Consider the following 16,529-nt stretch of genomic DNA (forward strand, 5'->3'; position numbering starts at 1 on the left):
CATTATTTATTGATAAATTCCCGTTTTTTGGCAAATTCAGTAACTGCTTATCAGGGGTTTTATTTTATTTTTTGAGCTGTAACAGGAAGCCGCAACAGGTCCCAACGTTTATTTTTTAGTCAGCGTTTATACCGGAGCACACTCCTCCATTGTGCTCCCAACTGCTTGACAGTTGCAGACTAGCGACACACACTGTCCTCACCATGGAGTCACAGGTATGATTAGACTTAATTACGTATTCTTTGCCTCTGAACTGATAACATGCCTTACAGAAATAAACCTCATGTAAGTGCTAATGTATAGCTGGCGTTAATTACGCTGTCATTATTTTTGATAATAGTTCAATTAACGTTAGCCTGTTTTCAAGTCAAGCTAGCAAACTGACTGGTTCGGTTGTTTGCCGTCAGCTGCTACAGGAAGTTCCTGGCCAAATTAAATCCGCCAAACACTGCTAAAAACAAACGAGCTAGCTCGCTTGGTTGCTTTGTTCATCGCGTAGCAGTCGCTTGATTAGGTTTCATACTGGAGTCGGTTGTTAATAAACTGACTTCTATTATTTTTAGCAAACTGTGTTAACTATGCAAACTTGTTTGACGTGCTAGCTTCCCTAGCTAAGAAATGAATAGGGCATTGTTCGCCGCTGGACAGTTTGTATCACTGAAACGTGGTGTGAGTTATTCTGCTGCGTGTTGTCAGGTGATGACCAGCCCTGAGGAAATTGCCAGGCTCTACAGAGAACTCAGCCTCTTTCCTTCTTTAAGCAGAGCAGATGTGGGACCTGTCATCACCTCTCAGTATGGAGGCAAATACAGCAACATCTACACAGGTAGACTCAGACGGTGCCACACTGAGATTATCAGATCTCTGTCTGTTCATTGATATTGATGGTGTTATGTTTATTTTTGCAGAATGGAGCCAGCGTGATCTGGACAGGAATGAGAATGTCAAGTTTTGCCGACAGTACATTGTGTTCCACGATGACAAGTCGGTGGTCTACTCTGGAGCCTCAGGGAACTGCACTGAGATCAAGGGAGAGTATGTACACATTTTGTAATTAGACGCCATCATAGATTGTCTCCCACTGAGCAAACTGAAGAGTGTCTCATCAATATGTTTTGTCCTGTAAGGGTACTAAGTAAGGATTCCCCTTCCGGCGAAATGAAGGCTGTTGTCAGAGAGTGTACAATCAAAGGAGAGGACAAACAGTTCCTGGAGGTGTGTTGCTGTCTTTCTGTCTCAGACTCACTCCCATAACTTGATACTTTTAATTGCCCCCTGTGTGGTGTTCATCTGTGTCTCTGCTCTGCTTCGTTTTCCATTTGCAGCCTGTTTAATACCTCATGTGACGATGCATTTTGAAACTAACATCTTTGACTTCTCTCCTCTCCTGACCTCTTTGTGACCCTGCAGATCTGGAGCAAAAACATCAAGATGAAGAGCATCAATCTAACAGCCTTGAAGAAGCATGGCAAAGTCTATGAAGATGGTGAGTCAACTGTAAAAGGATGTTTTGCCAATTTTCAACCAGGTCTGTGTCATTGCAGTGTGGGGAGTTGTCCGCCAGCCAAAATCCACCAATACGAAATGACATGTTTCTCAGCATCCTGCAGATTTTGTCTCACAGCACAGGCTGGGAGTTCACAGCTCTGTCAGCACTGGGAGGGACCAAACACTGTTCATTTTCACATAACCCCCCCCCCACCACGATGACACAGACCTGGTTGAAAATGGGAAAAGTGTCCCTTTAAAATATGCATGTTTTTTTCAATCAGTTTCTTTGAAAATTGCCAGTCCAGGTGTTAATCACACTGTGTTTTGCATCCTTAGATCAGTTTGGCTGCTTGGTTTGGTCCCACTCAGAGACCCACCTCTTGTATGTGGCAGAAAAGAAAAGATCTAAGGCAGAGTCCTTCTTCCAGGTCTGTCAGCAAAACTGCATTTGAGGTTAAATCAGCACTGAATCACACAGGGCTGCATAGGCTGAAAATTTTGAACGTGAAGATTCTCCCAGATGTCATTGCTGGGAGTGTGGTCAGTACTGCACAGATCATAGCAAACTGTAAGTCAAGGCAACTTTATCTATATAGATGAAAAAAAAAAAAAAAAAGCCTCAGGGGACTGTCCAGCATGTGATACCCTCCATCCTTAGACCCTTGATTCACACAAAGAAAAACTAAGAAAAACACATTAAGTAGCTACATTGTGCACTTATTGCCTTGTTGTTTTACCCTGGAAATCCAGAGTTCTCGGGAGGGCACAATTTGAATTTGCTCAGCGAGTCAGATTTGGGTCTGGATTTCCAGACTATTGTTGTTTAGTGTTAGTTCACGTTACTAGTTATTCTTGATCTCCATAAGGAATTGTTAGAAATTGAAAGTAGTTCGAATCTTTTGAAGCGGGGCTGTATGAGGAACTTGTTCATGGTTGGTGAATTACTTACATTACATTGCAGTCAGCACACCCCAGTTTGGAGAAGCAGGCAAGAGTTCTGCCATGAAACCTAAACAATGTACTGAATCGAAACATATTTAGCCATTTAAAAGAAGTCCCACCCTAAGAAAATATCAAGAGGAGTTTAAGTATACGCTATATTCAATATATTTTCACTGCTTTACCTTGCTGCAAACGGCCCTTCCAACAGGTGAACCGTTAACAGCTTCAGTGCCCATTTATGCTGTCATCACAGCCACCAGACTTCAGCGACAAATCAATTATTTTAGCTCACTGAACACAAGAGCTGTTGGTCGAGCACTGACTTGATCTGTTAGTTTGTTTGTGTTGATTTGTGACTTTAGTGAATCCGAACGTACCCTTTTAAATGCCAAAGTCACGCGCAAAAAAACCCCCAACTGATCGAGACAGCAGTAGACCAGCAGCTTCTGTGTTCATCAATGTTAAATTACTCTTTTTCTCAATGGAATCTAGCTTTAAAAAGAGCTATAGCACGGCTTTAGGTCCCCACTGGAAGTTGCTGACAGCAAGGTAAAATGGTGAAAGTGTTCTAAATATAGCTTACACTTGATAATGATTTTTTTAGGTCGCTAAAATACGTTTTGTTGGTGACCCCTCCGCAGCAGCACAATGCTTAGCTTAGCTTAGCTTAGCTTAGTGGCAAAACACCCGTTTTATCCAAACGGATTGACAGACATCTGCTGTGGATAATGCACTGACTATGGATAAGTACCTCCAGACTATGACTTTACATACGCGCTGGATGATACAAACTTATCTAGGCGGTGGACTAACAGCTTCAGCAGGTTTACACTCCAGACACACTCACCAAACCAGATCAAATATATCTCAAAGGTTGTTGCACACCCTTTTAAGGAAGCTTATCACTCAATCATAAAAAAAAACTGCAACCAGGTGCATTTTGTGAATGGTTTCATTTTAAATGCACCACAGGTGTTTTCCATTTCCTTTTAGAAGCCCTATGTGATTCAGTGTTGATTGACCATTTACCTTAGATGGATAGGATTAATGCAATGACTTGGTTAGACTACTGGGTCATAACGTGTCATTCTATGTCTCATTATTTTTTGTAGACTGAATCATCAGAGTTGTCTCCAATTGGGGACGAGGAGGAGACCATCAGAGCGGAGAAAAAGGAGGCTGTAAAAGTGAATGCAATGAATACTTTTGAGACACACAAAAAAAATCACTATTCAAAGGTGTAATTTAACATTCGTATATTGCCTTTCACTCTGTGTAAAGTTGTAGTGTTTTTGCTTTTTTATTCCTGCAGGGGGAGCAGTTTGTCTTTCACGAGGACTGGGGAGAGGTAATGGTTGGTAAGAGCTGTCCAGTGCTGTGTGTTTTGGACATCGAGGGTGACAACGTTTCTGTGTTGGAGGGAGTGCCTGAATATATCTCACCTGGACAGGTTGGTACAGCAGTTAGTGCTGTGATGCGTGTTTTTTGTGCACTTTCAGTGTGCTCACACGCTCTTACATCTGCTGTTGCTCTCTCTTTGTCCTTTTGTTACTTTGTCTCTGCAGGCATTTTGGGCTCCAGGTGACACAGGCGTGGTGTTTGTAGGCTGGTGGCATGAGCCTTTCAGACTTGGCCTCAAGTACTGCCCCAACAGGAGGTGATTACTGTTCACACTGATCGAGGAGAAGACCTAACACAAGTCTCCCCTGTAATGCTCATAGTACTAATACTGCAAGGTATCCATGTCTCCCTTTTTTCTGTCAGGTCATCTTTGTTCTATGTGGACCTTACTGGTGGTAAATGTGGTAAGTGAATGCTTCTCTTCTGTTGTATTTATATTATATTTTAAACTAGCATAGCCACACCAATCAGCCACAACATTAAGACCATTGATCATCTCTTGAAAATGCAGTGTTCTGCTGAGACACCTTGGGCCCAAGCATTCATGCGGATGCCACTTGACACGCACCACACACTCAAACACCATCGCAGACGAACGCCACACCACAAAAACTGCTCAGCACTGACCCAAGGAACTTGAAAAAGAGCTCAAAGCATCAACCTGGCCTCCAAATTCCCCCAGGCCTCCTTACATAGGACTTGGCACTGTCCTGTTGAGGCATGGACACAGGACCTCTGGGGGTGTTCTGTTGTGTCTGGCACGAGGGCGTTGGCGGCAGATGCTTTGAGTCCTGTGGGTTGCAAGGTGGGGGACCGACACGTTCCATGGGTGCTCCATCAGATCGGGATCCAGGGAGTTTTGAGGCCAGGTTGATGCTTTGAGCTCTTTGTCATGTTGTCTCACTTACTGTTGTCTCATGTGCCGTTTGCCATGGTCTGCAACGGTATTTGGGTGGGTGATATCATGTCAAGTGGCATCAACGTACGCAAGGATCCGAGGTTTTCCACACAATGTTATGTTTTTTTTAATCTGTCAGTGGTTTTAATGCTGTGGCTGACCTGTGTAGACTAGTGTTCATGTGTATCGTGTTTGTTTGTTGTGCCCCACAGAGCAGCTGACATCAGGCACCAGTGCAGTGTGCTCCCCCAGGCTGAGCCCAGACCAGTGTCGGATTGTCTACCTTGAATTTTCTGTCTTTGGACCACACATGCACTGCAGCAGGCTCTGTATGGTATGACAGAATGGAGCCTCTTTTTCGACAGAGGACAGATCTACTTTCCCTTCCACATTTACACTTTGCACCATCTTTGTGGTATAGATTTGTTGAAACAGAAATTAGTTAGATATATTTGTGCTCACATGCTTTCCTCTGTGCTTCCTTTTTTATTCCTAGTATGACTGGTATACCAAGAAGACCTCAGTGGTGGTGGATGTGGTGAAGAGACCAGGAGATGGTAAGGAATACTTGGTGGTCACACCATTGCACTTTTTCCATTACATGTCAAACTTAGTTGTGACCATGTGTGTCTGTGTGAATTTCCAGATGGCTTTACGGGTATCTACAGCTCGCAGTTGTCCCCTCGATGCTGGTCAGCTGATAGTCAGCGTATTATCATTGCTTGTCCTCAGCGCAGCCGCAAGGTACAGTCAAATTCAGGGGAATGTCTTGCTATTAAAATAAAAATTAGACAATAATGGGTGACACTTTTCTGGCAAATGTATAGTTTCCAAATAAAAGGTATTTAGACTTGGAATATTTTAATTATTCTTTACTTGGGGAGAAAAAGCTGTTATTGTCTCTCTCTTGTAGGACCTATTGATGGTGGATACGAGCACCGGGAGCATCACCTCTCTGACTTCAAGTGAGTGACTGACAAATGTATCAGCCTTTGGGTTATTCACTTCAGGGTTTTCACAGTTTTGTGTACTGATGCTTGGTGTTGCCAGTCTGTAATAGGTGATTTGTTTACCGAATCAGTGTTGTGTGCTTGAACATGTTTACTTCAACCTGCGTCTAATGACGTTCTTTGTTCGCCTGTAGAGTCTGATGTTGGTAACTGGTGTCTGCTGAATATTGAGAGGGATCTGATGGTGGTCAGCTGCTCCTCTCCAAACTGCCCTCCAAGTCTGGTAGGATCAGTGGTCTTTATTTGAATATTGACACTTTGATATATATTGCACACTAAATATGGTGTTGCATTGACCTTATGTCTGTGTCACCTATTGCAATCTGTGCAGAGGGTGGGTTTCCTTCCGGCCAGGGATTCTCAGGAGGAAGTAGTGTGGATTACTTTGGAAGACTCTCAGGTTTTGCCAGATATTGATTGGCAGATCTTGACTTTCACCCCTCCACCAGAGCAGGACAACAGTCAATACCGTAAGAGTGACAAATTTTCGTTTTAGTCAGTTAGTTTTAGAGTTCTAGCAGAGGGACTTAAAATTCAGTATTTTCCTGTTTTCGTCAAATGGTCGAATGCATGCAGTTGTAGGTAGGTAGTAACTGTAACTGTAAAATGACAGGCAGAGATTGAATAGAGTTTGCAGGAGGAGGCGTCTGAGGTGACTGGTTTTCTTTCATGTCGGGAAGAATAATTTTAGTAATAAGTTTAGTGAGGGTTTGAAAAGCGTTTGCTGCGTAGAAAACAACGTATGCAATCTTAATAGGACTAACAAATGTATCTTTATTCCAGCTGGCCTTGACTTTGAAGCTTTGCTGATCAAACCAAAGGAGGTTAAAGATGGAGTGAAGCTGCCTCTCATTGTCACTCCTCATGGTTGGTTGCTTTCATCATTGTTCTGAAGTCATTATTTGTTTTGTAGTGCAAACATAATGAACACTTAGGCAGTGTAACATAATTATTAATTGTTGCGCAGTATGAAGTTAATGTATTATACCCCAAAAAAGCTCAATTGATGTTAGAAATGTTCCACATCGACATAATCTACAAATAAATTCAGCACTGATTAATAGCACTCGATTGAATCTGTGGATTTGTTTCTGTTCAGTCGAGAGCTGCTGCTACAGATAAGATTTGCAATGCCAACAGTGGTTGCTATGACGACAGTGCCTGTAGTGGCAAACTGTTTAATCATACTCTCAAAATCAAGATTGGGCTTCAATAACAGTCCTGAGATGTGTCACATATTTTGATTCTGCAAGCAGTATGGTTTTTTGTGGCATTTATGCCTCACGTCGCTGAGTACATGTAGACGCAGGTAGCTTTTGATACAAACTGTCAATCTGTGTTTTACATAACTTGTGTCTTTCACACAGGGGGTCCTCACTCAGTGTTTGTGGCTGAGTGGTCTCTGTCCGCATCTGTGCTGTGCAGGATGGGCTTTGCTACACTGCTGGGTATGTTTATACGTCACTGAGAAGTGGTTTCCTTAGCCTCTTTAAGACGCTTCACATTTTTCCCTATCTTGTGAACATTTAAAGAGCTCTCATGTACTTCACAGGCATAATCAATCATGACTTGGTGTTGCCTGATACATTTATCAGAGAGAAATTACTTCCACAGCAAAACTATTCCACTTAAGGGACTGCTGATGACTTCAAGTGTGCCTGCTTGAAACTTTTAGCCTAGTTGTCATGAATTGTGAGGCCATACTTGACGCTCTACGGCCTGTAGTATGTGCAATTTCACCTACACCAGGGCCATTCAACTACAAATTCAACTAGGCCAGATTTTAAAACCAGAAAATGTGGATGGGCCAGACATTTTCAGCAGCAGGCAACCTGTTGAAAACTTTTTTAGTCACATACCAGACCAAGGAACATCATACAATGCAGAAACAGAATTAAAAAGAGCAATCAATGCAAAGAAGCATCACAAGTGACATTTAGAGTAACTAATAACTCACTCTCTCTACTGGCATCTCCCACTTCCTTCTTTCTCTCTCACACACGCACACACACTCACGCATGCACACACGTCAATTCCTGACATTTCCTTTAAGTGTCAAGTGTTCAGGAGTATACACAGGATATAGTTTTATACTGTCTATGGCAGCAACAGAGTCACTATATTAACTCAAAGATATCTCACTGGAAACAAATCAAACATGTTAATAAAATGAATATTCCTCCTGACAAAACAATACTGAGTAAAGTTACTGTATGTAAGCATGAGGAACAGATACCAGTGTCAATCATTCATCCTGCTCTCTGCCTCCTGACTCGCTGTCTGCAGGTCAGCTGCCTCAACTACATTTTTAGATAGTGGCAAATTAAGTTAAATAGTTAGACTACGTACAGACAGGGGTTTTTTAGTTTGTTTTTAACAAGAATGCAGGAGAGAGGCTGCAGCATGATGATGCATGAAACTAAAAAAGTAACGATGAAAGAACCGATGACGGTGGAGGATATTAATACTACGGTCTTGATTAATTTTGCCCCAAGCTGTTTAATACTGGGTTAGTGCCGATCCCTAGCAGGGCCACTTGGAGGTTGCTTCTGGGCCAGATGTGGCCTTTGCCACTCAACTGTTGACCATGACTGAATTAATAAATGCTATAAAGGCTACAAAAAGCATGTTTTCTTTCAAGATATTTTTGCCCAGGTCTCATCTGTTTGTCTTAAGCTCACTTTGATCATTTCCCGGGTACTGTCAGGTTTAATAAATTTCAAGTTCAAGATCCAATTCAAACATTTTTTATTGTAAATTAGCTATGTATACATAATCAAAATGCTGTTTGCCTTTCACCTAGTATTGAGGCCATACAATTTAAGAGCTAATAGAAAGCTAAATTGGAATAATAATAATACAATAAAAACAATATATACAAGTAAAAATAGAAATAAAACTAAGCAGTATATATATGTTATATACATCACAATATCTAGCTCTGATACAGAGATGTTAATGTATTTTAGTTTGTGTCTTTTCTTTGCTCAGTGAACTATCGTGGCTCTATTGGGTACGGCCAGGACAATATCCTCTCATTACCTGGCAACGTTGGCACCCAGGACGTCAAAGATGTTCAAGTAAGATTAAAACATTGACAGAGTAACAAATGCTGTTTTTAAAATAATGATTATCAGGTTTTTTTGAAGTTAGTTTGAAGAGGTATCTTTTGCTCCTGCTGGTATACATGACCTCCGGTGTGGCTTTATGAATATATCTTGTTTATACTTTTGATTTAATTGGTATCTGCATTTAGCTTAGGAGTTGCCATAGTTTCTGTTTGAGTCATGGCTCATGAAAGCAATAGTTTTTTTTTTTTTTTTTTTTTTTTTTTTTTTTTTTTTTTTGTTCTTTTCACTCTCCCAACTTCTGACGTTCACGTGTCTTGCTTTCTTCTCCATCACAAATGTTCCCTGACAGTTTTCCCCTGTATTTCTTCCTGCCAGTTTGCTGTTGAAAGTGTTCTCAAAGGCGACGAGCTCGACACACAGAAAGTTGCAGTGTCTGGGGGCTCCCATGGTGGTTTCCTGGCCTTTCATCTGATTGGCCAGTACCCGGGGTTCTACAAGGCATGTGCGGCTCGCAACCCCGTCACCAATTTGGCCTCTATGGTCAGCACCACAGACATCCCAGACTGGTAAATATTAGTATGCACATTCTCACATTGTTGCCCACACTTGTTTACTGTTTTTTTGGTCTGTCAGTCACGCACAACCAGTCTTTGTTGTTTCATATCATTTGTACCCCTGACACTCCACTCTGACAGCAGTGAGTGGGATAAAGGGCATATGTTTGCCTTACTGTCGGGAAAGGAAGTGTTCAATAATGCACACCAACACTGCAGGAACAAAAGACCTCAAAGCCATTCAGTGAGGTTTTTTTTTGGCTTCCTGTTCATGTTTGATTGCGGTTTTTGCAGGTGCATGTTCGAGGCTGGCTACGACTACAGTACAGACTGTCTACCTGACCCTGCTGTTTGGGAACAGATGCTAAACAAGTCCCCAATTAAACACATCACACAGGTATTTTTGTGTTTGTCCTATGACTGTGCATGTGTGCATGTCACTTTGTTGGTGTTGTTACACAATGTAGTAACCCCAAATTATCTCTCATTTAGGTACAGACACCAGTGTTGCTGGCCTTAGGGGAAGATGACAGGCGTGTACCCAGCCAGCAAGGAATTGAATATTACAGAGCTCTGAAAGCGAAGCAGGTTCCAGTCCGGTAAGCAGCTTGTCTGAGTAACACGTCACGTTGGTTACGTCATATATTCAATGCACAACGCCGCTTTTATTGTTTAATAACTAGTGTTCTGATGTGTGTTGTTTAGGTTGCTGTGGTACCCAGGGAATAATCACTCTCTCTCCAAGGTGGATGCCGAGTCTGATGGCTTTATGAACGTGGCTCTGTGGATAATTCAACACTTGTATCAGTGATGGTAAATATCAGATAAATACAAGGCGGTATGCCATTGCTGTTGTAGGACACTACTTTGTGTAAGGGATGTTGTGCTCCTGTTTTCAGGGCAGTGTGAGGTCCAAGCCAAAGCTTTACTTGTAATCTATCTGTGGCTATGGCGGTTGCCACAACTACTTCCAAAAAGTGGATGGGGGAATAGTATGTTAACACAGCACTTGGATAAAAGCAGTTTTGATTCGTCAGAAATACATGCACAGAAAATAAAGGGCTTTTTAGTGTGTAAGTTGTGTTTGTTTGAGGTTATATTAACAAAGGAGAATTTATTTCATAATAAATCTTTTCTCTGTTCACTGTTAACGGTTTGTTTTTTTAAAAAAAAAAATCAATGCTCTTTTAATTTCATGGATTTCATGATACAGTGCACTTAATAAAGTGATTGTGAAAACACTACCAATGTGCGTTGAATGTTTGGATACCTGAGTGTTGTGTTCAGATTGAAAAAGATTTGTGAAGCAGGCGAAGAGGTGGAATATTACTTCCTCACACCTTTTCCGTAGAACAATTGTCAGGGGAAGAAATAAGGAAGTCAAATCATAAGTTTGTCCACCAATAGATAAAAACCCCTTTTCTCTCTGCCCTTTCTTTCTTCATTTTGACACTTCAAATACATTAACGCGGTTGTTTTCCAGACAATACTTTTGAAGAAATCTTTTCTTAACTCAGTTTGAGGTGATCTCTGTATTTGCCACCCTTTATGATTTTGACTTAGATCATATGATTTGCATTGCGTTGTTGGATATATGACCACATGCTTTCACTTCTGCATACAAGGATCCAGTTTCTCGTCACTGCAGTGACTTTCAGACACTGTATTTAATCTTCCCTCTCCCCACCTGGACTAAAGATCGCTTCATCTGGCTCCTGATGTGAATGTTAGGATACATGCTCTACCTGTCATGGTAAGTAGGATAACATTTTATACTGCAATCCAATCCGTACTCCCTGTCACTGTTAGGACATGATGTGCATGCTATACTCTCTATTATATGGACAGAAATGGCCAATTGGAATCACTTGAAAAAGCTAAAGTAATCTCTTCAGTAGTTTGCGGCTGTTTTAACAGTATGTGATATTGGTGAAAATATACTGAATGTGCTTAATTTTGTTTCTTTTGTCTGCTTAGACTTCATCTTCTCAATCATAAGAAACAACTGATTTGATTTTTTTTGTTTTCAGGCTATGCTGAAAAGTATCCTCATCCTTTGCCAGTTTCTGCCATTAGTGATGACCATAAATACCATCTTTTTTCCATGTGACACTGATAAGAATACCACCGAAGTAGACTGTTCCGACAGACCACTCAAGCGTGTCCCCTCCATCAAGTCTACCACTGTAGAGTCACTCGATTTAAGTCGAACAAAGATCCAGTATGTGGGAGTGCGTGCTTTCTCAGGCGTCCCAAACCTTCACACTCTGAAAATGATAGGGAATTGTCAACCGGGTCAGCTGAGATCTTTGGAGGACCGCTTATGCAAACTGAAGATACATCATGATGCATTCAAGTGTCTATCAAAGCTGAATTTTTTGAATCTGTCAGGAAACAGCCTCATCTCTATTCCCCAGTTACCTGAAAACCTGACGGTCCTTGACCTACGGAATAATCGCATCTTTCAAATTAACCAGCCTTTAAACACTCCTCACCTCAAAGAGCTCTACCTCACCAAGAACTGCTTTTATGCAAACCCTTGCGGCCAGTCCTTTTACATCAACGAGAGCGTTTTCAGAGAGCTCTCTGAACTCAAAAGCCTTACCTTAGGGTATAATAATTTCACAGCTATCCCTAAAGGGTTGCCACTCTCACTGGAACGTTTGGATTTAAGAGAGAATACAATCACAGAGGTCTTGGATGGAGCATTTGCTAACTTGACTCTCCTCAAGTATTTGAATTTGGAGTGGAATTGCCAGCGTTGTGACCATGCAGCCAGGCCCTGCTTTCCTTGCCCAAATAATAAACCCCTACAACTACATTCAAACTCATTCTATGCTGAGAACAGCTCAATCACCTTCCTAAGCTTGAGAGGAAACTCTCTGAGAACATTTCCAACGGGTATTTTCCAACCTTTAAAGAATTTAAAGGGTTTGGACCTCTCTGACAACCTCCTGGCACATGCTTTGCATAATGGCACCTTCTTTGCAGAGCTGGAAGGTCTCACTTGGATTAGCCTTATCTATAACTACGAACCATTGACGACATTTCCGAAACTGAGCCTCTCCCCACATATTGGCAAAATGACTCATCTTCGTTATCTTCTTCTAAGTGGTAACTTTTTCCATGAGCTCTCCAGCAAGAGCTTCAATACTTTGTCCAAACTTCAGAACCTAAGGACACTAGAACTAAGAATGAATTTCATCAATACTTTTAACTTGACATCTCTGAAACGGTTACCGTTTCTTACTGATATTGACCTCTCCCAAAACATGCTTAATTTCCTTCCGTGCTGCTCGGGTCCGTCAGCTGAGTTTGTGGCACAGGAAAGCTGTCAGAACCAGAACTTGTTTACACATGATTTTTCTAACCCACATGTTATGTTAATAGATCGAAAAGCTACATCTGGTAATGATATCTGGGAATCCAACCAATCAAACAGGCTGGAAATGGGGGAGGATAATGTGTTACAATTTAAATCATTATTGGACTTTAAAAACGATTTCTGCAGCCGTAAACTTACATTTGACCTGTCTCAAAATGACATTCTGTCTCTAAACAAAGAGGTGTTTGTAGGCATGGAAGATGTTGTTTGTTTAGACCTTTCCTTCAATTACATGAGCCAGGCATTAAAGGGTGGGCTGTTTGCTAGCATGAAAAAATTAGTTTTTCTTAATTTGTCATACAATAGACTTGATTTTTATTATAGAGAAGCTTTCAGTGAGCTTAATTCCACTCTGAAAGTTTTAGATGTTGGCAACAATGAATTTCACTTTAAAATGAAGGGCATGGGTCATCGATTTGAGTTCCTTCAAAATCTGACAAACCTGGAAGTTCTCAGCCTGGCAAACAACAACATTGGGGTGCGAATAGATCAACAGTTGATTAGCAGCTCTCTGAAGTACCTCTACTTCTATGGGAATAACCTGGACATCATGTGGATGTCTGATAACAACAGGTACACTCAGTTCTTCCAAAACCTGACAGCCCTCACCTACCTTGACATCTCTGACAATAATCTGATGTCAATCTCACCAGAAGTGTTTTGCAACTTCCCAGAAAGCCTTGAGACCCTTATTATCAGCGACAATCAGCTGAAGTATTTCCCGTGGCAAAACATCTCAGTGCTTAGCAATTTATGTCATCTGAACCTCAGTCAAAACAAACTCTATTACTTGCCTAATAAGGTCATAGGATTTGGAGCAAATTTTTCTCTCTTGGACCTCAGTCACAATCGCTTTAGTGTTATTCCTGAGATGTTCTTCAGTAACGTGGAATCCCTACGGTACCTGTATCTCAGCCACAATCAGATCAAAGTGTTAAGCCGTCAGTTTCTCCCTGCCCCCTTTAAAGATGGTAGTGCCCTGCAGAAACTTACCCTGCATGCCAACCCCTTTAAATGCGACTGCAATACATCTTGGTTTGCGGACTTTCTGCGTAATACTTCGATACAGATTCCTTATCTCACCACACATATACACTGTGATTACCCAGAGTCCCAGCAGGGCATGAGCATACTGTCTATGGACCAGCATTCCTGCCAGGACATATATGGTAGCTTAGCGTTCCTCATCTGTTCCTTCTTGGCTGTGACGTTCACTGTTCTGCCCCTACTGAAGCATCTCTATGGCTGGGATCTGTGGTATTGCTTACAAGTACTTTGGGCAGGACATAAGGGCTACTCCCAGCTGGCTGGTAGTGATTCGCAACACCACTATGATGCTTTTGTTGTGTTTGACACCAGTAACCAGGCTGTGAGGGACTGGGTCTACAATGAGTTAACTGTCAATCTGGAGAATTCAGGGCACAGGAGGTTTTGTCTCTGTTTGGAGGAGAGGGACTGGGTTCCTGGGGTCTCATGTATCGACAATCTGCATAACGCCGTGTACAGCAGTGTGAAGACGGTGTTTGTGCTGTCCAGCGGTGCCACCGGTGGTGAGACAGTGAATGGTGTGATCCGTCAGGCTTTCTTCATGGTGCAGCAGCGACTTCTGGACGAGAAGGTGAGTAAAACTGAACTTTTTATTCTCACATGCATTTTGTGGGTGTGATTCATATCCCGTTGTAGCCATGTTTTCACAACACAAAATGATCTCTGTGTCCATTTAAGGTGGATGCAGCTATGCTGGTTCTTTTGGATGAGATGTTTCCCAAACTGAAGTACCTACAGCTGAGGAAACGGCTGTGCAAAAAGTCTGTCTTGTCCTGGCCGAGAAACCCAAGGGCCCAACCCCTTTTCTGGAACCAAATGAGAATGGCATTGTCATCAGATAACCTCAAATTCTATGACAATAACATGAGTGAAAGTTTCATCTGACTTTCTTTTAAGTGCTGATAGAGTGCACATTTTGACAATTGTATCATATACGTACGTAAATATACTTGGTTGATGTTTTTAATATGCACCATTTTTATAGATTAAGATATCACCAGTCTTTCAAGTTCTGTAAATATTTTACTTTTCAAGATTGTGTTCTGTTGTTTTCTGTTTTTTCTTTGATACTTGTTTGCTTTGCCCAGGAAGGGTCATGTCGCTATTGTGGGCTACAAAGTTAATTAAGACACTGTATATTGTACATAGACATTGAGACATTGATAGTAGGCTACATAAATAAACTTGACTTGATTTCACTTGAGTTGCTTGATTTCATGAGTATTACAAATGAATACTGTAGTGTGCTTGTATAGAAAACACCCCCACCCCCAGTATGGAAATTTCACTTCTCTTTTGTTAGATGTCGAGAGGAAATGAAACTGATTATTATTTCTTGCAGGTCAGGGACAACTAACAACTGCTATCTGCTGCATTCATGCAAAGTAAGAAGTCACCCGCCTTTTTTCTAGAAATTTAAGAGAAACACTTGGGACAGATCTATTGTGTAGTTACACGAATTTACAAAGCAAGGCAGCCAAGTAAACATCTACAGGCTGATAACCAGAGTAGGAGATTCAAAGTGACAGATGTACAGACAAAAATATTAAAAGTAACAAAATATCAATACAAGATCTGCTGCCAGAGCAGTGGGTGTTCCACTGTACACCTGTTTTAACCTGTGGGCTGGGATCTTCATTTAATGCTCTGTCTCATGGCCTGGGATTTCCATTGACAAACTGCAACTCTTTTCTGAGAGTGAAACCTCTGACCTGAAACGGTTATTTTTACGTATTTTCTGCTGAGTTATTTTGAGTAAACTGAACAGCTTCAGTCTTCTAGTAACCTGTTAAGTCTTTAAGCATGCCAAAACTAACAGACTTTTCTCACAGCAGATATTTTGACTTGTCATAGTAGGAAAAGCATAGGTGTCACTAGTGACACCAGGGGCGTAGCACCAAATTCTGGGCCCTATGCATAAGCCATCTCTGAGGGCCTTCCTCACTTGATCCATGTCTCTCCCAAGTACGTAGGGATTTCCCCCCCACAAAGTCACTTTCTTTTCTTTCTTTCTTCCTTCTTATTTGGCACCCCAATTTCCCTTTCTTGGGGAAAGACGTGACAGTGGATGTTAATGCTCCACCACTGCATTTAGAGACTAATCCTAGCAGGGTGGACTAAGCCAGTTTGTGCCTTTAAGGGGGTAGAGGGGTCTCAGAGAGCTTTCACTATAGTCCCCATTTCCACCAAGTAGTATAGTACGGTTCAGTTCAGTTCGGTACACTTTTTTTCCCCATTTCCACTGTGAAAAGTTGTGGATGGTACCAAAGGAACCGTTCTGTACTGTCCCCATTTTTGGTCCCCCCTCTGTTGGGGTTCCTAGCACACAGATCTGGTACTAAAAGGTGGAGCTGTGAACACTGCAGTCTGTTGATTGGTCGGTAGAGGACGGTCACTCTGCTCAGGGCTGAGTTGTGGCTGGTTTTGAGGCTCATGTAACCACTGTTCATACTGTGGAGAGTTTTATTAGTAAACTGTAACTATAAAATGAAAGGATTCAGGAGTCAGAGAATTAACTTGGTTCACTGGGCCAAATGCTGGTGACTTTTAGGTGGAACTTGTAATGTTTCTTAATACAGGAGTTCACAATGTGAATCCATCAGCACACCTTTGACCATTTCCTGTCTCTCTTGGATGACATAGATTTTTATTAATGAGTGGATCTTCAAGCGATTAAAATTGCATATTAATTTCGACCGGATTACGTGAACTGCATATATCCTAATCCTC

The 16,529-nt window shown here is 41.6% G+C and overlaps 2 protein-coding genes across 3 annotated transcripts; both read left to right on the plus strand.

Moving 5' to 3' along the window:
* Positions 1 to 129: 129 nt before the first annotated feature.
* Positions 130 to 10,611, plus strand: LOC117258822 (acylamino-acid-releasing enzyme). Of its 2 annotated transcripts, XM_033629988.2 has the most exons (23): positions 130 to 215; positions 697 to 826; positions 909 to 1,035; positions 1,128 to 1,215; positions 1,411 to 1,486; positions 1,828 to 1,919; positions 3,546 to 3,620; positions 3,746 to 3,883; positions 3,999 to 4,090; positions 4,198 to 4,238; positions 4,945 to 5,066; positions 5,229 to 5,289; positions 5,379 to 5,476; positions 5,646 to 5,697; positions 5,877 to 5,965; positions 6,074 to 6,212; positions 6,526 to 6,609; positions 7,110 to 7,190; positions 8,734 to 8,822; positions 9,189 to 9,379; positions 9,662 to 9,764; positions 9,860 to 9,966; positions 10,073 to 10,611. In XM_033629988.2, the coding sequence occupies exons 1-23, from the start codon at positions 204 to 206 to the stop codon at positions 10,176 to 10,178; spliced, it is 2,193 nt and encodes a 730-aa protein (XP_033485879.1). In that variant the 5' UTR covers positions 130 to 203; the 3' UTR covers positions 10,179 to 10,611. The 2 variants fall into 2 exon arrangements, with proteins under 2 accessions (XP_033485879.1, XP_078026119.1); XM_078169993.1 differs by lacking the exon at positions 130 to 215 and having other exon boundaries at positions 542 to 826.
* Positions 10,612 to 10,991: 380 nt separating this feature from the next.
* Positions 10,992 to 14,829, plus strand: tlr9 (toll-like receptor 9). The gene is made up of 3 exons (XM_033629987.2): positions 10,992 to 11,120; positions 11,398 to 14,370; positions 14,478 to 14,829. The coding sequence occupies exons 1-3, from the start codon at positions 11,118 to 11,120 to the stop codon at positions 14,682 to 14,684; spliced, it is 3,183 nt and encodes a 1,060-aa protein (XP_033485878.1). The 5' UTR covers positions 10,992 to 11,117; the 3' UTR covers positions 14,685 to 14,829.
* The last annotated feature ends 1,700 nt before the right edge of the window (positions 14,830 to 16,529 follow it).

The sequence above is a fragment of the Epinephelus lanceolatus genome, chromosome 8 (genome assembly GCF_041903045.1).
Source record: "Epinephelus lanceolatus isolate andai-2023 chromosome 8, ASM4190304v1, whole genome shotgun sequence".
NCBI classification, from domain to species: Eukaryota; Metazoa; Chordata; class Actinopteri; order Perciformes; family Serranidae; genus Epinephelus; species Epinephelus lanceolatus.